Source organism: Rhipicephalus sanguineus, chromosome 3 (assembly GCF_013339695.2).
Source record: "Rhipicephalus sanguineus isolate Rsan-2018 chromosome 3, BIME_Rsan_1.4, whole genome shotgun sequence".
NCBI classification, from domain to species: Eukaryota; Metazoa; Arthropoda; class Arachnida; order Ixodida; family Ixodidae; genus Rhipicephalus; species Rhipicephalus sanguineus.
The window spans coordinates 197198729-197226275 of NC_051178.1; the positions used below are offsets into that span (position 1 = coordinate 197198729).

Genomic DNA, 27547 nt, shown 5'->3' on the forward strand with positions numbered 1-27547 from the left:
AAAAAGTAATCTCGCTGACTAAGTACTTCTTACGCACATTATGTCTTAAAGCAAGCAAGAGCAACAAACGAAGAAGACAGTAAGACCATCTAAGTTCTGTTCCTACAGCGTTTTGTTGCATTTTGCAATGCTTCACATGATACTGAAGCATAATTTAGACTGCTGGCCTTTGTCGGTAATTTTTGGTGCACAGGTACCAAGCACATAATTGCTAAAAAGGCGAATGTGAGTTTTGAAGATAAGTTATTTGCGTGTCTACAGCCGCGTTGTTGACATGCTCTGATGAAACATTCTTTTGTACCGACTAAAAGGGCGCTGGTAATCGCCCTTGCCTCGTTATTTTGCCCAGTTACGATTAAACGACGACGTTAAGTATATAGGTTATGGGGGGCTTATAGTCCGCTGAAAGAATCGTACAGTGACATGTGCGCTGAAACAAACACAATAGGCGGGCCGCTTCACTCCAACTTTTTAGGCATTTTCCACCGTACGCGAATACGACGCGGAGGCCACGCCTTAGCAAATAGTAGCATTGCCTTTGCTAGCCGAACAGCATACACCGAATGAGACCACGAAATTGACCCACGAGCAGTGAGGTCCTTTTTTTGTCAGTCTTCGTTTTGTTTTCGCATGAGAGCCCTTGACGATGCTCTTTTATATCGCACGTCTTTTCATCGCATCCCCAAATGCACGAAGATGAACATCGCCTGTTCGCTAGGCTCATGGATCAGAGTCCCACTCGAACACGGTGAAGACTCCACTCTTCCATTGATAGCGCAAATACAACGCTCCGTTCGAACGCTGCACTCGAGAACTACGTGTCGTCGGCTTTTCCCCACTGAGTTGTAAACACTTGCACGCTCGCGCGCGAGAAAACACAAAGCCTCTTCTATCGTGCTGCAAGCGGTACTACCGTATTGAAGCCTACGTCTGCTGTTGTTGAGTTTCTCTTACCGCCACGTCATGAATAAAAGCCGAGGCGTCCTATACAACAGGAATCCGAGTTTGCATTTCAATAGTTCGCCGACGGAAAGAGCCTTGGTGTTGCCACCGCTGCCGAAGCAAAAATATCGACAAGATGGATTTGTAAGGCCGAGGAGATTAACCGACTGTTGACCTTGAAAGTCTGCAAAACAATCTGCTTATGTTCGAATTCAAGAAATATTTCGTGTTCATGATTTGCTTGACTGACTTATTTGCACTGGATTAGAGTTAATTTCGCCCTTTTGTTTTTCGCTGAATTGCTCTACCATAGGCTTTCCAGTTCCCTAAGCTTCATTCCTAACATATTATTATTATACGTATTAACGCTGGTCTCCTAACATATTATTATTATACGTATTAACGCTGGTCTCTTCCTCATTACTACACACGCTTCAACATAAGGGTGCCGTGAGTTGTATAGATCAAAAGAAGAGAAATAGATGAAAAGGAAACGCAGGGAGGTTAACCTGGCGCGAGTGAACTGCACATAACGATTGAAGGCTGACCTGGAATTGATATCCGGGAGGTTTCACGCGTTTCGCATGTAAAACACGCTATTATAAAAATTACAAGATGACGTAAGGGCGAAATTTGCACTAAAGCCGCCCGTGCCCCGCAGACACATGCGGCAAAGACACACATGCGCGAAGAACACGCATCTTATACATATACAGTGTATCGTTATGTGGTACCTGCAGTTTTTTCATGCAGACCATCGTCATAAATTAAGGTCAAAACAGCCTTCGCCTCTTACGACGCGCATGCCAAGGTAGCCCAACGTCCGAGATAGTGCGCAGCTCAAGGCGCGAAATGAATTACAGAGGAAACCATTACGCCTACTGCAATTCCGTGGGCGAACACGTTCTCCAGAAGTAGTGGCTGTACTAACGAACCTTGCGACCTGCGCACAAGCCAACGAGCGCCACTGTTGGCGCCTAATGGCCTCTGAAAAAGGTGGCACGCCTGATAGTCTCCAGCTGCCCCAATTAGAGCTGAAACTGCGCCGGGCACATCTGGATGTCAAACGCTACCTCGAAACGAAAGCACGCTACAGCTCGCGCTCGGTTACCCGCAGAAGCGTCTCATCAATTACATCGCTGCCGTCTGATACGCACGGCATGCATCGCTTTTGCAGTACTTAGAGAAACTACCCGCTACTTGAACGTCAAGCGAGCGCAAGATCGCCGTCCGACCCTGCCGTTAATCGCGCGACAAATGAATGTTGTTAACTCCTGGTGAAGTAGGCACCTACGCCCGAATGAACATACTCGTAAATAACATAGTAGTAGTCACATATGGGCTCGAATTCGCAAGTGCATCTTACGTTAGCATTGTTCGTAAGACAGATATCAGCCAATCCTGATGCTGGGCACATTGCCAGTGACGGCTGTTCACCGTTAGAAAAGAGCATTTACGAAAGAAGGCTTTTGAGAATTCGACCCCAAACGTGGCTTAAACCTTCGCCGCCTCCCGCTCCTCCCCATCCATACAGGCTTCATATCCAAGCGTCAACCGAATAGAGCCCAGCTTGTCCCCACGACTAAGCACAATACGGCGCTTCAACAACGCCCCTCCTTGAATCATACGTCAAGGTGCTCCTCGAAATATGAAACTTCAATCGTCTGCGTTAAAACAGATGCCCGGATAATTCGGTTACAAAACTTTCCTTCGCCAATTGCCACGGTGCGAGACTGAAGCGCCGTGACGCGTTCACTGAATAAGTATTTTCTATGGGAAACGAAACACAATATCAACGGCTTTAGTTCAGCGCATAACATCTAGTCATCGTGCAGTTGTCTTTTCGTCGTCGCTTGAAATGATGGACACTAAACAGAGCTTCTACGTGAGACAGTGGGACGCTGCCGACGAGCCCATGCGTTGCCTGTGGCCGCACGTGGGATTGCACGCGCCTTGTACCAGAGCATGGTTCACTGAGCATGCTGGCATGGCGGCAGCACGTCAGTACGCATGACGCATCCGCAAGGTGGACGAAGCCTGATGACTCGTGCTCTTTTATAACGATATACGTGCAGTCTCTGTACGCTTCTCACTGTTGCTTCCAGTTGGCTTTGCCGCACGGCGCCTCGAGCCTGGCCTTCTCTAGCAGTTATGTCTATTGGCGTTTTCCAGCGGACGTAGACGAGTGCTCAAAGGTGCTCGAAATATTTTCTGACTGAGATTCACGTAGGTCTAGAGCACAGAAGTTGCAACAAAGATGAGTGTTTCGCGTTACATCATCAGAACAGTTACCTGAATAATAATTATGTGGAGCTTATTATAGGTTACGCGTCTAACTAAAGTAAACATCTAGATATTGAAATGTGGGAGATGCAGCTTTATCTCAGTTGCCACGTAGAAAGGACGCTGCAGCTAACTTGCCGTTCCTTTAACTATTACCAATACGGACCATGAAAAAAAGAACTTCATTACTCTTCCTCACTAGTAAAAACAGTGCAAGCGTCCATGGCTGCCATTAACTGTCCACGCTTTCATAAAGCTGGTACAGAAACCACGTCTCTGGGACCTCTGAATACTTGATATGCAGGAGCAATCTTTCAATGCGCTAAAGGTAACAACGTAACGCAACGCGAAGAAACAACAGATGCAGAGCGCGCTTCCTGCCCCTCGAGCAAATGTGAAGCTCCCTCCTGTGCCTCTTATTTCTTTGCCTTGCGTTGCGTTATTACCTTTTGCACAGTATGAACCAACTAGTCAAACAGACTGTTTTATTAAGCAGTCTTTCAAGAAGCGATGAGTGGAAAGCACTTGGGTAAGAAACCGGCTCGAGGCGCCGCTCGGCTCGTACTGCTGTCGTAAAGTGACGGGTGTCACGGGCCCCGCCAGAGGACACCTCGGTGCCCTGGCTAAGGCCGTTGTCGCCCCCTTTTCGTTCGACGTGTGTGCGTACGCGCGTTGGTGCGTGTCTTCTTTCTCTCTGCTCCGTCCTCCACTGGTCCACCCACGCCCCAATCCCCGTTTGCCCCGGTACTCTCCCGTCCGTCCCGGGTGCCCCGCAGGAGATCTGTTCGACATGCTCCTTCCGATGCTGACCATCTACCAAGAGTACGTCCGCAACCACCACTACAGCCTCCAGGTTTTGGCCGAGTGTAAGCAGCGCGACAAGTTCGCCGCCATACTGCAGCGACTCGAGGAGAAGACCGTGCTCCAGGGCAGGACCCTGGAGACCTTCCTCACTTACCCCATGCACCAGGTACTAGTTAGCACCGCGTATACGCTCACGCCATTTAATGCCCACTCGTGCACGTTCGCCGCCCATCTTTGGGTCTATACTTTGGTTGATTAGATTGATAGAGCAGCCGCAGCCGACACTGAACTTGCCTTATGAGGGAGTGAGGGGTGGAGAGCTGCAGTGGAATTTACCAGCAACCAACTAATCTTAGCCTGGCAATTTCATTATTTTCTTATACAGCTTTCAAAAGCGACCAATTACGCAGAAACTACATGGTTATATATGTCGTCAGCGAAACGTATTCCCACCTTGTTTGTACCGTATCTTATCAGCAGGCATCGAAGTCGCTGCACCAGAAGAGTAAATGCAGCCACAACACTACTTTCAAACGATCCATTATTTACGTCAAGCATAGCTCATTGGCAATTTCCACGGTATCGGAATTGCTCAAACATTGGATCTTCACCAAGTAATAGGCAGTTTTAGAATAGTGTACGCAAAGATAGCGTTCGTTGGGTACGTACGCTATTTTCCTCCCTTAACGTGGGTACCCCAGGGCATGTTCTGTACGCGTATGACGCATGCGCAGTGGTGACAAACGCTAACACAAAGCTTTGGGTACCCTATTCGAAGACTGCCTAATATTTGTCCGATGCGTTATGTTAAGCTATCCGTGCCTGTCGTGAAGACCACCTTGACCCGTCATAAAAGACATGACGAAAACAGCGTTACGTCAGTCTTCTCCGATATCCTTTGTGAGCTGGGACATATGTTCGTGTCCGAAGGCGTGTTCTGAAGGCACGTCCTGTACACGTAACGTTTTCATCTCGCTGCCGCGCTCTCGTAACAGCGCGGACCGAGTGAGACGACCAAAACCGTTGCGCAGGTGCCTCGGTACATCATAACGCTGCACGAGCTGCTGGCCCACACACCACACAACCACGTTGAACGCAGGAGCCTGGAGACAGCACGGACCAAGCTCGAGGAACTGTCACGCGTACGTATGCCATCCCACGCGCCTCCACGGGTTTCCGCTAATGATGGCCACCCGTGTGTTCGGATGCGGTCCGGCACGCTTCACTCCGATTGGGGACCCGAATGTTTAATTTGATACTTCTCGGAAGCGATTACTTTCGCTCGAACGACTCGAGCCTCGCTATGATTGGACCACTCTTCGCGCGCTTTCCGGTGAATAATAACTTCGTCATTGCTGAAACGTTTTGCACGTAGACCTGTAACTCCACGGTGAAGGATAAACAGCGCGCATTGAAAGAGTAGACTAAGGAAAAGTAATAGATGTAACGGCACCCTATTATGCCTTCGCCTTTTTGAGTCTATGTGTTTATTGTGCGGTGTTTGTCCATCACAATCCAACTACCAGCCCAACTTTCTGCAGCTCTCAGTTTTATAACTACGTTCATCGTCCAGTGTGACCTGAAAAGTTATTGCACATTACACGGAGATTTCGTAAAAATGCGATATCACTTCCGCTTATGTAACACGTAAAACATGCTAAATATAATTCTCTCCATTGTTTTATTTATTTTTTATTTAGTACATACTGCCAATCCCTTCAGGGATTATTGCAGGAAGGACACAAACTATAAATATATAAAGGAAAAGACAAAGGAAAAATCATGCAATGTAACATAACTGTTTTTTTTTCTTTTTTTTGTGCGTGAATGGTAATGAAAAGATCAATAAGAAAATTCACATATGCGAAACATCTATACACAACTGTGAAATCCAACTGTATAATGCTGACACATCATATATCAATATAATTGCGATTATACAATCATAGACACTCATAGTTACGTAAGCTTTACAAAACAAAAACATTCTAATGATAGTAAGTGGAATGTGGGTATCGGGATAAATACTAATCTAATAGTAATATACATCACTAAGGAAAGGTGCGAAATATATGTAGTTTTATGTTTGTGCATCATGTAAGTAATTTTCAAGTAGTGATAGAAAGGTAGTTAGGGAGGAGGTATTGGTAATAGCGGAAGGTAAGCCGTTCCACTGTCGTATGGCTAGCGGGAAGAAAGAGTATTTAAAACAATTTGTACGAAAGCGATATTCATTTAAGGTGTATGAGTGCTTTAGTCGAGTTATTCTTGTATTTGAAATAGAGATGTACTTAGAACTATTAACATTTAACTTGTTATGAATTAATTGATGAAGCAGTTTCAATCGGGCGAGCGCAGCGCGGTTTTCAATTGTGAGTAATCCAGCCGATTTGATTAAAGCACTTGGAGAGTCTGTGAGTTGGTATTTATTGAATATGAATCTTATTGCTTTTCTTTGCACTCCCTCTATAATGGTAATTAATTTATTAGTCGATGGAAACCATGCCGGGGTAGCATATTCTAATACTGATCTAACGAGTGTATTATAAGCTAGTAATTTAGTCTCACGGGGCGCTTGAAGAAGGCGTCGCTTAAGAAAAAAGAGCCGCTTAAGTGCCGTTGAGGTAATATTATTGACATGGCAATCCCATCTAAGGTCAGACGTTATCGTTAGTCCAAGGTACCTGTGCTGCGAGACTACTGTTACCGGGTCATCGTTTATGGCATAAGGAAACTTCTGTACGTGTTGTTTTCTTGTTATTCGCAAAAGAACTGTTTTTTTAACATTAAGGCTCATTTGCCAGTTAGCACACCATGCGGAAACTGTCATCAATGAATTATTTAAGGTTTCATGGTCGACTGGAGACGTAATTTCTTTGTAGAGTATACAGCCGTCAGCAAAAAGTCTTATGTTGACAGGGATGTCGGTGGGTAAATCATTGATGAAGATGAGAAATAGTGCTGGAGCCAAAACGCTACCTTGAGGAACTACGGAGGTGACATGAGTAAGTTTAGAACTGGTGTGGTTAATTTGCACAAATTGCGTCCGGTTAGATAGGTAGTTCTTTATCCATCCACTAACGGGCCCCTTGCCTAATGTGTGTTCAAATTTTAGTATTAGTTTTTGATGTGATACGCGATCAAAGGCCTTTAAAAAATCAAGAAAATAAGGTCTGTCTGGTTTTGTTGATCAATACTACCCGAGATGTCATGTATAAGTTCAACAAGTTGAGTGACTGTGGATGATCCCTGTCGGAACCCATGCTGCGCTGGCGATAGAATGCTGTTCTGCTCGAGGTAAGTATTTATATGTTTGAGGATGATGTGCTCAAGTAGTTTGCATGAAGTGCTAGTAAGGGAGATGAGCCTAAAGTTAGAAGGTTCGGTTTTATTTCCTGACTTGTGGACTGGGATAGTTTTTGCGATCTTCCAATCACTTGGTAGAGCACAAGATGCTAAAGATTTTTGATAGATGATTGTTAGATAATGGGATATTTGCTCAGCATATCTTTTAAGAAAGGCGTTTGGAATTTTGTCTGGTCCGGGGCTTTTTTTGCTGTCTAGTTTCAGTAGCAGGTTAAACACACCGCTTCTGGTTATGTTCAGAGGTGCTAGAGCTATGTTAGAGGAAGTTTTAGAGCTCGGTAGGTGACCATCATCTGCTGTAAAAACGGAATGAAAGTAGTCGTTCAGTACATTAGCTCTGTTTTCATCTTCCCGTGTAGACTCAGCACTGGGGTTACCTTTTGGCAAAAGGTAATTCCAGAATTTTTGCGGAGAGGACTTCAAAAAGTTACTGAGGGTGTTACGAAAGTAATTATCTTTAGCTGCTTTTACCTTTGCTTTCATGGTTTTTATGGCTAGCGTGAGCCTGTTTGTGTGAGTTGTCTGGGAATTTGTTTTCAAGTATTTTCTTAGCCTTTTCACCTTTCTTTTTTCGTGAATGATGTCGCGTGTAATCCAAGGATTACGTCTGTTTTTCTTCTTGGTACGAGAGGGCACATGCGTATGAATGCAGTGCAGTACGATTGATTTGAATTTTTGCCAGATAATCTCTACGGTACTATCGGGAGCGTCGGCGAGTTGTTCAAAAGCACCTAGTTCGTAAAGAAGATAGTCGAGTATGCTGTTATCATCTGCCTTGTTGAAATCGGAGTAAGTGGTGATTTGTTTTTGCGGTAAATAGGCATCATGTACAGGGAGGGAGCATAAGCTGATTTCGTGGTCTGACATGCCATCGATTAGTTCAATTTTTGCATCGCCTGCTGGAAAGTGGTCACTCAAGAATACCAAGCCAAGAATGTTAGAACTTGTTGCGTCTGTGCGTGTCGGTTCTGTCACGATTTGACACAGATTAAATGCGAGCATGAAGTCTATAAGCATATCGGAGCATGCGCTTCTGCTTTCCATGGTGTGCCAATTTATATCTGGTAGGTTAAAATCGCCAAGTACGATTAGCCTAGATCCAAACACGTGTTTGTGCATGTACGCATACAATGAACGCATCACCTCGATATCGGCAGAAGGGCTTCGATATACGCAGCCGACAACAATTGGGTGAGGACTAAGAAGAAGTCTACAAAAAACCGCTCCCACGCCTTCTGCAATCGGTAGAATAGTGAAGGCAATTTTCTTCTTTATGAAATGGCTACGCCCCCGCCTCGAGTTGGTCTGTCTTTGCGTACTACCGCATAATTTGGTCGCGTTATTTCGAAATCTTGAACATCTCTTGTCAGCCACGTTTCAGTCACCGCTACGAAGTCAGGCTCAATGCTGAGAAGCAAAGTTTCAAGCGATGTTAGTTTCGGAAGTATACTGCGAGCATTCAAATTGAGGAAACTTATTTCTGGGTTGAAGTTAGGCGGTGAGACCGCAGTGCGCGTCTTTCTGGTTCTCCGTTTTTTTTAGCACCAGGCATGTCAGTCGTGTTTTCAACGAGGGTTACCTTATTACTCTGAGCATCCCATCGGTAGGTGGAACCATTAATACGAAGTTTATCGAAAGCAAGAGAGACTTTAGCTCCAGACTGTTTCCTTGTTTTTGCGAAGTTCCACAGCTCTTTTCGAATGTCACGCACTCAAGGTGAACAATCCTCTCCGATGGAAAAGTTAGACCCTTTGAGCTTGTTACAGTTTTTTAGAACCTTTGTTTTATCACGGAAGTCAAGTAACTTCATTATGATGGGCCTTGTTTTCCCAGGTGCAGGTTTTCCCAATCAGTGGATTCGTTCTATTGAAATTGGTTGGAGCTTCAGAGTGTCTTTAACAATTTTGTCGTTAATTATTTCTTCAAGAGAGTGGTCGTTCTCGCCTTGTTGTTGTTACATTATTCTAAATGTTTTGTTAATAGAACAAGATAATAAAAGCAGTATAACATCTGTGTAATAAGAAGCTATTTCATGGGAAATGTCTGCTTTATCGTGAAGCTCGCAATACTATAGTTAAATAAGTTTTAAATCATAGCGAGAATGTTAATGAGTTTTGATACGAATCGCTCAAATGATTTTGTGACCTTTGTAGCAATGACACTTCACCGGCTAAACAGAATAACTCTCACGCAATCTCAGCGCGCACCATCTCACCGCAGCCTCGCGTATGATCCCAGAGCAGTCGTAAAGGTTGACAGAGAAGTTTTAAAGTAGGTAAAGATGCTTTTTTTGTTCAGTCCTGATAGTGCCAGGCCTGACTGTCAAAGCAATGCACGGGTCCGTAACGCCAGCGGCGATCCTGAGCCAAGTGCTGGTGATGACGACTCACTGGCGTTCCTGTTTTAGATGTGAAGCATCTTATAGCGGAGTTCAATCCGGTGGTGGTGGTGGTGTGCGGCGTGACCACCCTTACTGCGCATGCGCAAACCTTCTCCACTTCCCCTCTCCAATCCCTCTCTCCCCTTTCCTTCCCCACATCACCTCTCCCCATCCCTTTCCCCTTCCCTTACCCCCTCTCATCTCCCTTTCCCACCCTCTCTCCACTCCTCCTCTCCCCTCCCATCTCTCCTCCCCTCTCCTCTCTCCTCCCCCCTTTCCCCTCCCCCCCCTCTCGACATCACCTCTCCCCTTCCCTTTCCCTTCCCCTCCCCCTCTCCATTCCCCCTCTCCACTTCCCCTCTCCCCTTTCCCCCTCACCACTCCACCTCTGAAACGCGGGCTCTACATGCCGAAACACTGCTTCGCATCGCCTCATGGTCCCCTTTAGCGGGAGATGGTGTGATTTTTCATTACATTGTCAAAGTCACGGAGCAGTCATCAAGTCATATATAATCACATTAGAGCAAAACATGAGTATTTTAAAGTTTCATTTAAAACAAGAGAGAGGGACCTCAACGCAAAGCCGAAGTATTCAATATTTCTCATCAGCGCGACAAAATTTTTGACAGGAAGATATCTCCTCAACATAACTACTGCATAGCGTAGAACATATTAGCGCGCGCACTTATAACAACATAGTATGTATAACATATATGGTAGAAAAGTACAAGCTGCTTGGTTTTGTCCTTTGTGCGGTCGTCTTTCCGCACCGCAGATCTATATCCTTGTTATTCGTCTCTTTTTCTGTTGTTTTTTTTTTCTTTTCTCAGCAAATGCACGACGAAGTGAGCGAAACCGAGAACATCCGTAAGAACTTGGCCATAGAAAGGATGATCATAGGAGGCTGTGACATCCTCTTGGACGTCAACCAAGTGTTCGTCAGGCAAGGTAAGCAATCGCGAGGTCTCTTTCAAAGTGACGGTGATTTGAATTGTTAAAATTAGTGAGTCTCTATCGAAGTGACGATGATCTGGTTGTTAAAATTAGTGAGCCAATCAGTGAGATTAATTCACGGAATAATAGCCGTTGCACAAGTCGAGCATTACTGACGCTTCAGATCGACTGGCACATCTGTATTCCTTTTCACCAATGCGCGCAACGAAAACGTGCAAGCACTACGGAAAGTCCCAGCAGACCTGCGTCGCGTGGGCGCGTTCCATCGTGCGTGCGCAGCACGCAGTTTGCATGTAAGAGCCCCGCTACGAACCGCGCAAAATACCAGTTTTTTTTTTTTCTCCTCGCGATCGAAACGCGAGCGAACGGTCTCTCGCAGCCGCTGCCGCGAAATCGCGCGAGTGTGCATAATGCGCGCCGCGGGTGGCTGGCCGGCACTATCTTGCTGGGCAGCAATACTATACAGAGACAGCGGGAAAGAGCGGTGCCACTCGGACGTCGTCCTCCGGGGCTTGTCCTGGAGCAAGGATAATTAATCCGACCGGGTACTCATTAAGCCCCCCTCCCCCCAGGGGTGGAGGGTCACCATTAAGTCTGGTATCTTCCTCGCGCAACACTCCCCTCTTCTTCCTTCACTGCCACGCATCTCTTCATAGCGGGATCAAGAACTCTCACCACCAGCCATCCTGATTGTTCGAACCGCAGAGAAAGCAGACGGCGCGTCGTCTCCGCGAGTCTTCTTGAATGGACATCTTTTGCCGAAAAAGGGGGCGACCCTCCTCCCTTCTTTTCCTCCCTGGTTCGGCAAGCGAGTGGGCATAATTAAACGCCGTGTCAGGATGCCGGTCCCACTACGCATCGTTCGCACGCCCGCACAAATGAGAAAGGAGTGGAGAGCGGGGCAACGCTTCCTTCGGCTCAGAAATCTCGCTGCCCTCGAGCAAGTTGGCGGCAGAGTGTGCGCGGAGAGAGGTCCAGTCATCGCCGGCTGACGGAGCGCGTCCTCTTCGATTACGGAGGTCGCACTCCGGACTCCGTCTCCCTTTCATTGCGCGGCATTGTCGCGGGCTTCAAAGGGAGAGCGAGCGAGAGCACTGGCTGCGAGTAATTGGGAGAGTGGCAGCGACGGTCTTCAGTCAAATGCCCCCAAGTACACTTAAACAGAGCAAATTCCAGACAATACCCAGAATCGAGCTGCAAGCACTGCAAGCACGAGCACCCAGACTTGGCACACATCGTATGGAAATGCACAGAGATTAGAGCAATGTACTGAGAAGATAACGTAGAACCGGTCTTTTTCGAGGAGTGATGGGCTAAGCGATCTGATTAGGCCGGATCTACACGACCAACCCAGCGGGCCCGGGCAGCGGTGGAATCGCTATGCCTCATCGCACGTAACGCCAGGGTGGCCTGAGCCCTGGCCGGCAACCTCGCAGGTGCTTTTCTCAATAAGGATAGTATCGTCCGTCCGTTAGTCAAACTGCCTTAAGCAATTCTTATTTCGCGGCAACCAGAAATCACGCGATACCTCTGAAAGGCCCAACACCCTACATCATGGTGTTAGCATATGTAACACATGTATATGTAACTATGGCATAGAATGCAAAAATTGTTATCCCAGTCACATTTCCAACAATTCACCAGCTAGCCAGCAAAAAACACTGAGGCATAAAATATCTTATTCGTAAAACACACCAACAAATTCACTGATTGCCGTACGAGTGTGATGTATAAGGTCCCTTTCAGCTGCGGCCGCTTTTACGTAGGACAAACGGGCCGATGCATTAACCAGAGATTGTTGGAAACATAAGAGATCGCTAACAGGAGGCTCACCTTCTAATCTATCTTTACGTTGTCGAGATTGTAAGTGCACGCCAAAATTCGATGAATGCGCAGTGTTGTACCGTCATAGAAATGAAGAAAAGCGCCTGATGATTGAAGCACGGCATATCGAGAATAGTGGTAGCGCATGCGTGAGCCAACCGTCGATTAACTTGCATAAAGATGAAATCAAATGCCTTAACAGTTATCTTCCACGTAGACCGCCACGCGTGCCGGATTGATAGGTTCACCTGTTGCATGGGCATGCGCAGATAAGTTTTCGTGCCTTCTTTCTTTTCAGCCGTCGTGCGTCTCTTCAGTTGTTAGTGGGCGTTTGTGGTGTCCTGACTTCTTTCTTGTGTCCGTGTTTGCACGCCCTGTCTTTTTCAAATCTTATTTAGATTTTCCTGGTGAAAAATATCTGCCGATTTTACCTGAAAAATATATTCAAGAGAAGCGCGTTACTTCAAGCATTTGTTTTAAAAAAGCTATTCTGAGGTAATAACGTTCCACAGATGGTGCCTGCATTTCTAAAAAAAGCGCCTGCAGTGGGAACGACGGAAAAATCTATGCACGCCTTAGATGTGGACTTTACTACGTTTCTATAGCGTCAACAGCCACTCGTATCAGTATAAACTGAACCATATGCGCATGTTATGGTGTCTTAAACACCAATCGAAACTTCGTAAGATAAACATAAAAAATTTCGTATTGGCGAGGATAGAAGATATAATTACGCTAAAGATTGCGCTTGCTTCTGCTCCTTCAGGCCCCGCCCTCCTCCCCAACTACATTTAACTTTCCATGATCGAGCTTTGGGAGAGAACTTCGGTGAGCTCCGGCTTGGAGGATCAGCTTCGTCTGGTCGAAAGGGCTATTCACGCCGTTCTCATTAAAGGCATCTTGTCTTGGACTTCTCAGTGAAGCATCAATACCAAGTCCCCTCTTTTGTTCACGCAATAAATCATCGCATTCTCTTTTTCCCTCCTAAACTCCGCGTAAAAGTTCTGCACAGTAGGTGCTTGTACGACCAGATACGTTTGTTTTCAACACTTCCGATGCACGAATAAAAATGAAAAGAAACTACAATTTCCGAGGGAAATTGCGCTTCGAGCACAGGATAAGCGCGGGTTAGCATAGCCTCGAAAATGTCTTCTGTTCATTACTGCGCGACAGGGCACGTCGGTGCTCCGCTTCATTGACCCGTTTTCTCAGCGAAGCCGCAATAAAAAAAAAAGAAAGCGAAGTGATTCATATCCGGCTTGCTCTGCAAGAGCACGAGGAGAGACGCAAGCGAAATTCGAGTCGTCATAACTTGAAGAAAAGTGCGAGACGCTCTCCGCGTCTTAGGAAGTAGACACGCCGCTTGGGGGACAATCCCCGGCTCCAAACAAGGAGAATAGAACGAATCTGGAGCGTCGTTATTCCTTGAGCTCCCTCAAATCCTCAGAGTACGACTCTCTCTCTGTCTCTCTCTCTCTCTCTCACAGGAATACACGCCCTTGGAGCCGCATTCGTTCGTACGTGCGTCTACCATCTTTATTCCGTTATCGTTTCTTCGTTTTTACACTGCGTACGCGCATCGGCCATCAGTCCGGAGTCGTACGTGGCTCGGCTCCAGTTTTATCCCTCGCAGGAAATCCGATCAGAGAAGCGCCTGCACTCTCGGAGCACTCAGGTTATTCTCCCCCCGCCAAGCCTTTCCTTGTTTTGTTCGCTCTTCGCGCGAGACCGCCGCCTCGGCCGGCAGTAGCGAAGAATTTCCAAACAAACTCTGTCCCCGCTGCGGCAGCCGCCGTCGAAAGCGGAACATGGAAACTATAATCCCTCCATTTCGCTATCCTCTCCTACCCTCCTCAAAGACAAGATTTGCTATCGACCCTAGCCGACAGATGGTCCCGAGTGTATAAAAAGCACGTCGTGCAGAAAAAGACAAGACGGCAAAGGTGGCAGCCCCGTCGCCCTTCCGCCCAAACGCGGAAGACACCAGTAATGCTTCACGCACCACTGTGCGCCGCCACTATTTCTAGAATAATCCGCGGTATTCCGTCTTTTCCTTTTTGTTCTGCTCGTGCGTTTACGTATGGATGTCCTTTCTCCCATTATGTTTGAACTGGCAGGCCGCTTTGATCTTTAGCATCACTTTGAGAATGAAAACTTTTCTACTCCTATACCGAATGTTTGTTCTGAAGTTGGGTTTCTTTAAGCTATAACTCTCTGTCGTGTAGGGCCAGGGACTTGCACTTGATCACACCGAATTGGGTCAGCCACCGTGCTTATCTTACGTAGATCCCTCGACATAAGACACGTGTCTTGATTTTGATGGAAAAACGATATTCGTAAAAGAAAGCCTGGTTAACGATAAACTTTTCTCTAGCACTGAATGTTGTTGTCGCTAGTTTGTGATATTGGCTACTAGCTGCCTGCCTTCACTATGTTCAGCGCCAGCATGGCGCTTCGATGTCGAAAGAAAAACTCTGCTCGGCAGCCTATAAAAAGAACATCAGAACACGTCTGTGCAGCATATGCTGTTTTCAGAAGGGGCGAAAATAGTGCGCAAGGAGGTTTCACGCCTTTTACACGAATATCTACACGACACTAAAGTTAAAGACATTTGATAGAAGACTCGTGAGCAATTAATAAGACGAAAAGGTGGAGCTATTGCCGGCCTGGATTTCCAGCCCAATGAAGTTTCCAGAAAACACCTAAACCAATAAATCAATGCTGAAATTTTCTCTTGGAAACAATATTAGGCTAAGATGTATTTTTACTTAAAATGTACTGATGGGCTAGTTGGTGAGCCATGATTCTCGAATAGGCAGCGCACAAAAGGCAACGAACACGTACACAAAAAAGACGCAAACACAAGCGCTGTACTGCAACTGGTGATTTATTGTCGAAAGACCCGGCTTATGTATGTGAACACGCAGATGCGCTCTGACAGCAGTGGATACGATGAGGACCGAAAAACCCGAGGAAACCGCACAAATAAAGGCACAACAAAAACAACAGAAAAAAACAACAATAAAAAACAAAAAAAAACACAGAGGAATTTTTCCAGTGTAAAATCTGCTCATTAAGTAATACAAATGCAACAAAAAAGCATTTTTCCCCAGCCCCTGCTCTTTTATTTTTATTACTGTTGTTTGATAAGTGCACACAAACATGAAAGGACACAGAGAAAGGGACAAAGCAGGGTGACGACTGCCACCTAGAGGGGCACAACGCCTGCATGCCTACTTCTTCGTGAATGGGAAATATAGAGTAAAGAAGGACAGGATGAAAGAAATAGAAAAGAGAGAAAAAAACGAAAATAAACAATCCAGTCATTATTCCTTAATGAGCAGTTCCCGCTGCATAACGAATGTGGGACACTCTAAAATAAGGTGTTCAAATGTCTCGCAGGAGTCACAAGGCGTACATAAAGGACTGCCAACGCGTCCTTTTAGAGATCCATTTGTCTTTCATGCACAATTGAACGGACTAAAAAAAAGAAACTTACCGATCTTTTTCTTTCTTGTCTACGCGTTTCCGATGAACTGGTTGCCTTTTTCAATTAAAGTGAGAAACAGAAACAAAAGAAAAACGAAAAAAAGAAGACACACAAAAAAGTTTTCTTTTGGGGAGGGACTGTATTGACGCAGAAGCGCCACCTGTTGTTCGCTCTCTGACGCAGGCAACGTGATCCACGTGGTGGGGTCGGACAAGGCCAAGTCCCAGCGATCGCGCATCCCTAACCTCAAAGGCGAGAAAGAAGTAGTGCGCCAATGCTACCTCTTCACTAACCACATGCTCCTCTGCAACCGAACCTCGGCCGGAAAGCTACATCTGGTCGAGGTATGCGTGCATGTTTGCATGTTGTGCGAGTCGGAGAAGTGGGGTGCCACTAAAGGGACAGCGAATACACAGGAGTGTGCTGTCTATTGTGTCCGTATTCACTGCAATAAACGTGCGTTTTTCGGGCCGTATCCGAGAGAGTCATCGGGGATAATTATATGTTTACTTAAATGAAGCGCGGGAAAATAATGGGATTGTTCATCGGTGAACTTTTCGTACCGGACATTCATAACACACACGAAAAAGGATGAAACGGTCTCTATTTCGTGCACTATTGCACGTCTTACATCGCCATTTAAGACTGCATTGTCATTTAAGAGAGAACGCTTTGAACTGACTCAAGTTTTCACCTCAAAAAACACACATGTGGTCCAGTCGGCCCATTGTAACGGGTATTTAAATAGTCACCGCCTGGTTGGGCCCTAAGTTGCTTTGCGGCATCCCGCACTCAGCAACAAAACTGGCGCTGCTTAAAGCCAGGTTACGTTTTAAAAATGTTGCACCTTTACTAACAAAGGCTTACAGAATAGCTACAACTCGCTGGTTAGCTTTTTATCTGCTCTTTTCTCGAGACCGAATAACAGTGCTTTTTTTTTTCATAATTCAGATGTGCGCTTCTCTGCACTACATATTTGCCAACCTTAATGGCCGTATCTGTCATAGTTCAAATGAAGACACCGTTCTAGCTGCACATGCTGGAGTTGGCCTTTTATGCATGTTTATATACATATAACGAGACTAGCATACGGTTTCCACGTTTACATAGAGTAAGCAAACAGTACTTTTCTAGCCGTGGCCCTCGTGAGTGCATTCTAACTCGCCCAATTCGCTACCTTACACTCTAAGAAACAAGTTGTCCTTTGGCTCTTCTTTCATACATGTGAGAGTCACATGCGTACCGCTCTCTTTAGAGAGGCACGTTGACTCTCTTTAGGAGAGCTGTGCATTGGCTCTCTCTTGGAAAGTCGTGCGTCCCACGATTCTCCTAAAGAGAGTCAACTTGCCTCTCTAGAGGGAGTGCTACGCATGTGACTCTCATATGCATAAAAGGAGAGTCAAAGTTCTCAGAGTGTGTTACAGTTATTGGGAAGTGTTTCTTTACTAGAGAATACCGCTTCGTTCACGTACTGACTTTCTCCTTCACGGCGTCTGTCGCAGAGCGTCGGTAAAATTCCCCTGGCAGATGCCACGCTCATCGAAGACCCCAACGATCAGTTCCAGTTCATCGTGGACGATGGTGGTGAGTTGAGATGCTCTTTCTGATTTCAGTGACAGCGGCTATGGCGTTGTGTTGCTGAGCACAATGCTGCGGGTTCGACTCCCCGCCACGACGGCCTAAGCTAGATACGCCAAAATGCACTACCGCTTGTGTTCATTGATGCAAGTGCTTCTTAAAGAACCCCGAGCTGTAAAAATTATTCCCGAGACCTCCATAACTTAATCCTTTTTCAGTCTCAAATGATAGGCAACACGTCGTGCAAATTTAATTACAGGAATAATATTTTAAATGCGTGACTTGCATTTCCTTATTTCAACAGAACCCTTAAAAAAGATTTTCGACCTTAAGAAGTGGCAGATAGCGCAATTGTAGTGGCTAAAGCAGCTTATATAGGAAAACAGAAATCAATACCACAATTAACTAAGCGAACACTTTACTAACCAGAAAGTTTCCCTCGTTTAACTTTTTATCTTATCGCTTCGGGGAAACATGTTGTCAATGATAATTTGAAACTGGTAAATTCTCGGTGTGCACCCGCTTGGAAACAGTGCTGAAAATAGCACCGATATTGAGATAAGCGCATCCAAACTTGCAAAATTTTGACATCTTTCCACCTTAATTTTCCAACAAGATATATATTTTTATGTAGCAGAGAAGGTTAACTGGAACGCCAATGTATTTGTGGGGGGGGGGGGGGGGGGGGGGGGGGGGGATCGTACATCGGTGCCAGCTTTTAAATTTCTTGACAGCAGAATGTCCATCGATTTCAACGATCCCTATTTGCAAAGTACAACATCTGAAATTACGTAATTTTTTCTATAATTTAATATAAGGAAGGGAATATTAAGGGCTAGTTTCATTGTTTAATACAACCTTAATGAAAACCAACAGATAATGAAGAGAAGGAAGGTATAGGGGACGTTAATTGTACTGTTTTAACTGCATTGTGCTAATTATGATATAAATGTGAAGAAAGTAAAGTGGACGAAAAGACAACTTGCCAAATGCTGCGTGACGCCATCTGGCAAAAAATAGACTGTTCCACACTCGCCGTCATGGTTAAGAGCGGCGCTGACTAATACTCCCAGGTTTTCACGCACATAAATACCCGAGAAAGTAGACGAGAGGCCGACTGCCGCCGTAGCTCGAATGGTAGAGCATCGGGCGCGTTATCCGAAGGTTGCAGGCTCGATCCCTGCCGGAGGTAAGTTTTCTTTTCGTCCACTTTACTTTCTTTACATTTATATCATAATTACTACAATGCAGTTAAAACTGTACAATTAACGGCCCATTTACGTTCCTTGGCTACATTGTCCGTTGGTTTTCGTTAATAGTGTAAACTAGTAGTATTTCCGCACGAAGTGGATAGGTAGTAATTTTTTACTTAGGAATTGCAACTCATGCATTTTAAAGATTAAAGTGAACAATTAAGGCTTTTGTAGCGAAGCCAAAATGTCTTTTATTCGTTTTCTAGTTTTTTCTTTCGATCGGGGTCCTTCGTTTTATTGCCTCATGTTTAAATAATCCCGACCAGACAGGCATCCGTCGACCCCTCGACTTCAGGAATTTCACTTACTCCAGCAATTAATATTTGTCCCTTGAAGTAATAATAATAATAATATCTGGTGTTTAACGTCCCAAAACCACGATATGATTATGAGAGACGCCGTAGTGGAGGGCTCCGGAAATTTTGACCACCTGGGGTTCTTTAACGTGAACCTAAATCTAAGTACACGGGCCTCAAACATTTTCGCCTCCATCGAAAATGCAGCCGCCGCGGCCGGGATTCGATCCCGCGACCTCCGGGTCAGCAGTCGAGCGCCATATGACCACTAGACCACCGTGGCGGGGCTTGTCCCTTGAAGTAATCCAACTGCGGAGTATACTTACGCTGTCTGTCACAAGCCACTGTTTAGAAGCTCTGACGTTTTTTAACGAACGAGTATGTGACAGGAAATTCATAATAATAGCAACCTGACATCTGCACAACACTGATTTAAGCGCGAAGGGCACTGTTCTCCTACCAAGAAAACTCGTCAACAAATTACATTTTTCCTTCTGAGCGCGATTCTCTGCAATGTTGGTTATACCCCGGATTCAGACTTCAGCCCACCAATCATTATTTTTTTTTCCCCGGCGAGACGAAACGTGTGTTCCCTATTTTCGGCGTTTAACAACGTTGAAACTACTGAAGACTCAGCGCCTCGGGGGTTGTACAGACGGGAATACGTAATGGAAACTATACTTATTTTCCGCCTTAGAAGAAACTGATTCACATATTAGGCTTTTGCAATAATTCCTGAAAAAAAAAATCTTGCTTCTTTCGTAAAAAAAAGAGCTATTTTTAGAGTCTGTGGATGAAAGAATTTGGTAGGAAAACATCCTTTGTCACCCATTAGCGCCATACTTTTTTTTGCACGTTGGCAATGTACATATGTAAGGCAATGTACAAGATGACAATCTACAAAATGACAATGTAGTACAATATGTAAATGTCTATGAAAGACACTATTTAACAACACGCAGTCAGACTCTTGTCAATTAACTGTAAACAAATTTTAAGGATTTCCAGAAGACTCAAGTTGAAAACTCAAAAACGCCGTGCTCGTATGCATTAAAGCATAATCCGCAAGCCATTTTCATTCTTTCATACATTATTTTCTTGACTCAGAGTAATCACGACTTTCACGACAAAACAGAATTTTAACAGCGAAGATGTTGCTCGCCGTAGTTTGTGCATTGTCACCAGAAAAACATCATGAACCGGTATTTGTTTGTTTGTTTGTAGCCTATGCATATTGGCACATACCCACTCAGGGGGATTGGCCAAGAAGACGTATTGTGGCCTATTAATGATAATTATGAACCGGTATACACGCTCTCTTCGTCCTCTTCTTCATCGTCGTCTTCATCTTCTGCTTCGCTCCCAAAACACAGGCGCCGATTTCTCCGGCGCGGGATGCAATACCTCTGATAGGCAAGACAATGAGTACAGAGAGAGACGGAAAGATAAATAAAGATAGAGAAAGAGATATTCTAGGGAGAAAAGAGTTCTTCGCGAGGGAAGATTCGAAGCCGCGTACACGCTATCCGAAGGCGAGCTGCTAGCAGAGCACAGCATAGCCTCGTTCAGTACGGTATAGCAAGGGGGTTGGAAAAAAAGGGAAGTTAGGGATGTGAGGGTGAGAAGGAGGAGGAGGGAAAGGAGGAGAGAGTAAAACATACCGGAGAAAGAAAGAAACTGCGAGAACGAAAGGCAGAAAGAAAAAGATGGAGAGAAAGAGAGAATCAAATAGAGAAAGATATAGAGAGCGAGAGAAAAAAATAGAAAGAGGAAGCAAGAAACATAGAGATAGAAAGAAATGAAAGATAGAAAAAGAAAGATAGAAAGACCGAAAAAGAGAAAGAAATAGAGAGAGAGAGAAATATGAAGGTGAGGAGGAAGATAGCGCCACCAACTCCGCTGCTACCTCAGTCTTCGCACCACTAGCGCGAAGCTGCCCTACTTTTCTGCACTGTTCAAAACAAGTAAGCAACGCAAACTTGAAAGTCCTTCGCAGCATCAAATAGCGCTATAGCGCATGCGCAAACAACATTCTTAGTACAACGAGAACGGTCACTCTCTGCTCGGAGACGTTAGCTAAGGGACCAATCACCAGGCGCGCTGCAAAGACGAAAGCAAGCAAGCGTTGGGGAAAAGGACTACATTCTGGGGGAGCAGATAATGCCGGCCGAGATTTGTAAAGCGGGGGGCGAAAGCGTTGTTCGTGGGCGCGAGGTTTCGAAGGATCATTGTTTACGACTGGCTTCAAGCTTTACACGAATCTCAACGCCACGGGTCGAGAGGGCCTCCCTAAATCACGAAATAAAAAAAAAGCGTATACCAGACACAGACCGAGCGGGTGGGAAGAAGCGCGGCTGCGGAGGAAGAATTGCTGGAGGATTATACGACCCTGTCCTCATCTTTCGTCGGCCGCCTCCCATTATAGACCGCAGAAAACAGACGTTCTTCTTCCCAGGAGCATTAGGAAACACTTCGAGACTCTGGACGAGATAAAAATGTAATAAAAGGTAATTTGGAGGGGGAAAAAAAGGTCATTTTCTCTGTCCGATGTCTGAAACGAACACACCGGCCAGAAACCTACCAGAAAATGGATAGTACCCAGCATAGTATTCATACGGCACTTATTTTTAATTTAGTTTTCTTTTCCCACACTTTACTACCAGTCTGGTCCGCTTTCCCGCCGACTCATTGAAAACCGATCCCTCCAAAGCATTAACCGTCGTGACAGCACGTGCGCCCGCATTGCAAAATTTATGGCGATTTTTTTTTATTCTCTTCTTCCGCTACAGTTCTTTTAGCGGTTTTTTTTTTTTCACGAATGAAAGGGCGGTTATATTTCCTCATAAAAGCGGCAGCCCGTCCAATTTACAGAGTCGTTTTCGCGACAGGCATTGCGCAATTGAGTATTCTCCAAAAGACTGCGCACGTGATATATAAGGTTTGAATAATATATTATTGCAAAGGGCTAATACGTAACGCTGCACTGGCAACCCATGTTCGGAGGACTCTCCCGTATTGAGCAATAATTAAGGTTTAATCACTCACTATACAGCAAGGAGCTCTTTACCAAAAGCTTTTTTAATGGACGTTTTCCTTATCACCGTCACTGCGTTAGTGCAAGGGCTGTGTAAAGAGGCGTATTCCTGACGTATCTCTGCCGCGAGTTCTTTTCGAAAGCATCTCGAGACAAAAAAAAAAAGCGTTTTGCTTCACAAGCCCGGCAAGTTCTTTCGCATTACTGTACATGTAGCACAGATTTCTAAAAGGTTTAAAGTGCTCTGTTTGACTTTAGAAGCTTTCGAAACGACAGGCACTTTAAAAAGTCAATTGCAATCTCTCGACAAAGAGTACTGAAACGACAAAAAAAAGATGTGCGCAATTTTATTTGAGTCATTTGGTCCGTGCTCTTGTGCCAACGACGATAGTCTCCGGAGAGTTTGTCGCTCGGAGCCGGTTCGCAATCTCTAGAAAGCTCTCCCACGGCGCTACCATAAGCGTTAACCTTCGGGGGTCGACAGCCAGAGACAGCTTTTCGTTGCGCCGGTAGTGCGAACAGAAATGATGAGCATCATGAACCCGCACGCGCTCTCTTCATCCTCTTCTGCTTCGCAACACGTGCGCCAATTTGTCCGGCCGTGGAATGCGATGACTATGATGGGCGCGTCTGTTACGTGACTAAAAATCATGTGACATCACAAAACAACAAGTCACGGGACTAAAATCACGTAACCTTACACAACAGCTAGTCACATGACTAAAAATCCCGTAACATCTAACCACGTGACGAAAATTACGTAACATCTAGTCACGTGACTAAAGGTCACGTAGTATCACGTAACAACTAGACACGTTACTAAAAATCACGTAACCGGCCGCGGTGGCTGCATTTTCGATGGAGGCGAAAATGTTTGAGGCCCGTGTACTTAGATTTAGGTGCACGTTAAAGAATCCCAGGTGGTCGAAATTTCCGGAACCCTCCACTACGGCGTCTATCATAATCATACCCTCGTTTCGGGACATAAACCCCAGATATTATTATTAAAAATCACGTAACATTACGCAACAACTAGTCACGTGACACGTTCCCGCCAAAAATCTCGTGTTACAGCTAGTCAGGCGACTAAAATCCCATCATCTCTAAGAGCTAGTCACGTGACATGCTCTCTCCAAAACCACGTAACACGCGCGTAGCGTGGGGAACCGACCGAAACCGGAGAATAGCCAAGCCTAGCCACATTTAGTACCACTAGCAAAAACTTAGCATATCTAACAAAAGCTTGGCATTACTAGCAAAAACTTAGAAGCAACTAGGTCGAACAATAGCTCCGCTGTTGGTTCCAGCCTTGCGCCACCATGCAAGCTGCTCCTTTTTTTTAAATATTATTTCGAAGTTTTTTTTATTCATCGCATATCTCGGTAATCATCACCGGCATAAATACATTCATTAAACACAATACATGATATGAAAAAACACATTCAATGCTGTACAGTATGTAGTACTAAATGCGCTGTTACAAAGGATGCTGTGCATGCACCTGTGCTGTTGTATACATCAACAGAAAGAGGCAAAACAGTGGTCGCAAGTACTGGCGGTTTACACAAGTCTCGTACCACTTGAAGGACCGGAAGTGCGCCCTAACTACCCTGAGCCTATGCATGCGCCACACATTCGTCATATTTTATGAACATTACCTGGTACTAAGGAAATCAGTTACAACCAGCCACGGCGGTCTAGTGGTTATGTCGCTCGACTGCTGACCCGAAGGTCGCGGGATCGAATCCCGGCCGCGGCGGCCGCATTTTCAATGGAGGCGAAAATGCTTGAGGCCCCTGTACTTAGCTTTAGGTGCACTTTAAATAACCCCAGATGGCCGAAATTTTTGGTGCCACTTCACTACGGCGTCCCTCATAATCATATTGTGGTTTTGGGACGTTAAACCCCAACAATTATTATTAGGAAAATCAGTTAGAGATGTCTGTGGAGGTCAAACTAAAGGCAAATGTTTCAGATGATGTTACCCGCTAGATAACGAATAACAAATTCATTTCTGCAATAGTTGCGGCAGAGAGGGCTGCATGCATTTATTTGATGCCCTTCTGCAAGAGAGAGAGAGAGAGAAAGAAGGCTCTTTATTGAAAACTATATTGGTTAGCTAGCGCAAATTCGCTTACATGCTATTCTTCTAGAGAGTGGACAGAGGTGGAAAAAAGGCCCTAAAAGAATGTGCCAGAAAATCTATGTAAAAAAATAAAATGAAAAAGAAATACAAAATAACAAAAATACATGTCTCGCAATAAGTGATCTCGGCCATGAAGACAGGAATTATGGAGAGTTAATGTAAAATATTCAAGAAATAAGGAGCACACATGCGCGCACAAACCCACGCACTTGCGGAGTGTTTGTCGAATTAAAAAAAAAGGAAAGTCGAACTCATTTCCATTCAAAACTGCAATTGAAATCTGCCACAGAAAGTCCCCTGGGCTTTATAAATAATGTAACACAAAACAAATGCATTCTTTTCTCGCTCCGCCTAAGCCGCTTTATTATTTTTTATTTTTTTTGAAGCGATACGTATTCCAGGTTGAAGATTTTCATGGGATTGAAACGTCATCTCAAAGAAAGCGACGATTAAATAGTGCCTTGTCAAGAAAACGCATTCGCTCTCGACTTTGCGGCGGCATAATTCCATCGACCGGCCGACGATCCGCGGTCGATATAAGTCTTCTTAATTTCACGAAGCCACATAGAGGCGCGGCATCGCGCGAGCGAGCGCATCCTTTACCGCAGTTAAAATAAAACAGACCACGGGGAGTCGGAGTGTCTCGCCGTTGTTGCTGTGTTTGTTGCGCTTTTCCCTTTCTCAACGATCCTCTCCTCCTTCTCACTTCCGGTGCAGAGGGCTCGGTGAGTTCGGTATCGAGCCTTACGAGCGGACTCGGCAGCAGCGGCGACTCCACCGCCACGACAACAGCGACATCCGGTGGTGGGTCGGGGCAACAGAAGGACTATGGCGGTCTCGACTTCAAGATCATCGTCGACTTCAAGACCGCGCCGCCGGTGACGGTGCAGCTAGTCGCTCCCACCATGCAGGAAAAGGCGGCCTGGACGAGCGACATTAGCCAGGTGATGAACGGGGCACGCACCGTGTGTGATAATGGTTAACGCGCTTCGGATCGCGATCGTCGCGATCGCCGGTGGTGCTCTCGCCCGAAGCGTCGTCACCGCTGGCGTTGTCAACTGCGGTGGGTGGGCGCCGGTCAGAGTAAGCCTAGCAACGCTTCGACCACCCGCTCGCTCGCTCTTCACACTTCGTGCGCGAAGCGTGCTCCTAGCGCCGTGCAGAATTCGGTGCCGAGTGCAGCCGCTTCGGCAGCAGGCGTCCCGTGGGAGACAGCAAACGCCACTGTTGCTGCTGCAGCTCCTGCAGCGTGCAAAGTGCAGCCGGTGCAGTACAGCGCGAGTATTCGCGGTGCGGTGCGAAAGTGCCTTATCGCGTGCCAGCTATCGAGACGTCTCTGGACCGCTGTGGCACATGACAAAGCGCGAGCGCCTGCAGAAAGTTGTAGGTAGAGTGCAGTGTGTGCACACTCAAGTTCTACGCGAAATGTGGGGCTAGCGTCCGCTTATTGTTGGCTGTATACATCGAGTTGCTTTACAGCCAACGCTGCTGCACCTAACTAAGCGCTGTCGTGAGCAGTAAATGGACGGTGAACGCAGACCAGCGACAGCCTGCTCGCTTGATAGCAGTGTAAAATTCTTCGTTTTGTCGGTGTCACGCTATATTAACTGCCCACTCGTCAAACTACAACACAACTTCTGTACGCGATCAGAAAATAAGTACGATATAAGCGGCACTCAGACTTGTAAATATTGCAAAACACACTGTAATGCCACGAAGCTTTTTAGTAAACGTAAGAAAAAGAAAGAAGTTCGCCAAGGGAAAATGTGGGCTCTGTCGTGAAAAGAAACAGAGCCCTAACAAAGTAAGCTATGCGAACAGGCGACAAAAGTCTGTTTAGCAGGACATCATTTTTCTGTTTGTGTAACCTGCTGCAACTTAATGTGACGTGATCGTTGTAATCGACAGTCTGTGAAGAAAGAATACCCAGATAACGTTAACCATGCAAGCGCTCCTCAATGCTCGCGTTGCGTATTTGCTCTGTCATCGTCGTCTTTGCGCTTATTCTCTGTTTCTTTCCAGTAATCAAGCGTTATTCAGTGAGGTAATTAGGTTAGTCAAATAAGCAGTAATCAAGTTAATCTATGTTTCCCCCATTCTTCCAGTTAATTAAGCGTGTACGTTACTAAATTCGCGAGACCAGGGCCGTTGCACTCCTTTAATTTGCTGTTGAAGAAACGAATGACCCTCCACGCTAGTCCTTGTTGCTGCTAAAGCGTTGAGTAACGTACATTTAGCAAAACTATAGCAGTGAACGTACTTGGTCCCTGAAAGACGTGTTGCAATGCAGTACACTCTTTCAGTAGCCATTCTAGTTCAGTTGCAAGTTGTCCCGCTTAAGGGATGACGCTGAACATTAATTCACACGTACGTCTACGGCCAAATATTTTGCTTGTTTTTACCGCGAATGTTGAAAGGTGCTTACTCGCCAGATGTTAGCGGCCGGGGTTTGTTGAAGACGCGACTCTTCATATTTGCTCCCTAAGTTATGCTTCACCTGCTGCAGCAAAGCTGAAGGTGGTGCACGCTTTACAGGCGACAGCAACGAGGCAGTGGGCCGGGTTCGCCTGCTTAAAGGGAAAAGGAAAAAAAAACGAAAAAAAAAGAATATAGCGTGGAAATGCACACAAAGTATTACAGCGATTTCCCCAAGAGAGTACGCTAATGATCAGTCGGCTTATGTAGGTCTCGTTTGAAAGCGCAAAAAGAAAAAAAAAACGGGCACGACTTAAGAAAACGAAAACACCAGTACTAGAAACCCTAACTACGCTCCTTCAGTTTACATTTTTCTTAAGTCTGCTGTTTAAGACTAGTGTTTCTTTTACGGCGCGACGGCTCTCGTGGTACTTTGCTAATCAGAAGCAATAAAATTCTGTTTTGAAAATGACAACACAGGTGTTTCCTCGATGGTAACAAACAACTCACTTCTAGCAATTTTCAACACTTTGCACGTTATAACGCCGAACTTAGCAGGCGACTTGTTCGTAAAGTTTGCAGGAAAGAGCAAAAATAGTGTTACTGCATTGCCACGTTAATGTGATATTACGTCGCATCAACGTGGCGATACAGTAACAATGACAACGGTGACGTGACCTAATCTCACATCAACGTTGCCATCGTCGAGTGCACATTTTTCAGTTACTTTAAAGCTAAATAACTGTGGAGTACTTGCGCTCTGCATGTCACAATGTTTTCGT

General features: G+C 45.6%; 1 protein-coding gene across 4 annotated transcripts in view; it reads left to right on the forward strand.

The window, feature by feature from the left end:
* The window catches only part of LOC119386236 (ras-specific guanine nucleotide-releasing factor 2), a 403649-nt gene that overhangs the window by 348024 nt on the left and 28078 nt on the right, over window positions 1-27547 (forward strand). For 3 of the 4 annotated variants that reach the window (XM_049413775.1, XM_049413776.1, XM_049413777.1), the window contains 6 exons: window positions 3999-4195; window positions 5061-5171; window positions 10606-10723; window positions 16227-16387; window positions 17546-17627; window positions 25068-25294. In XM_049413775.1, coding sequence (XP_049269732.1) covers window positions 3999-4195; window positions 5061-5171; window positions 10606-10723; window positions 16227-16387; window positions 17546-17627; window positions 25068-25294 — 896 coding nt within the window. The remainder of the gene's footprint in view (window positions 1-3998; window positions 4196-5060; window positions 5172-10605; window positions 10724-16226; window positions 16388-17545; window positions 17628-25067; window positions 25295-27547) is intronic. The other variant, XM_037653567.2, reaches the window with a different exon arrangement.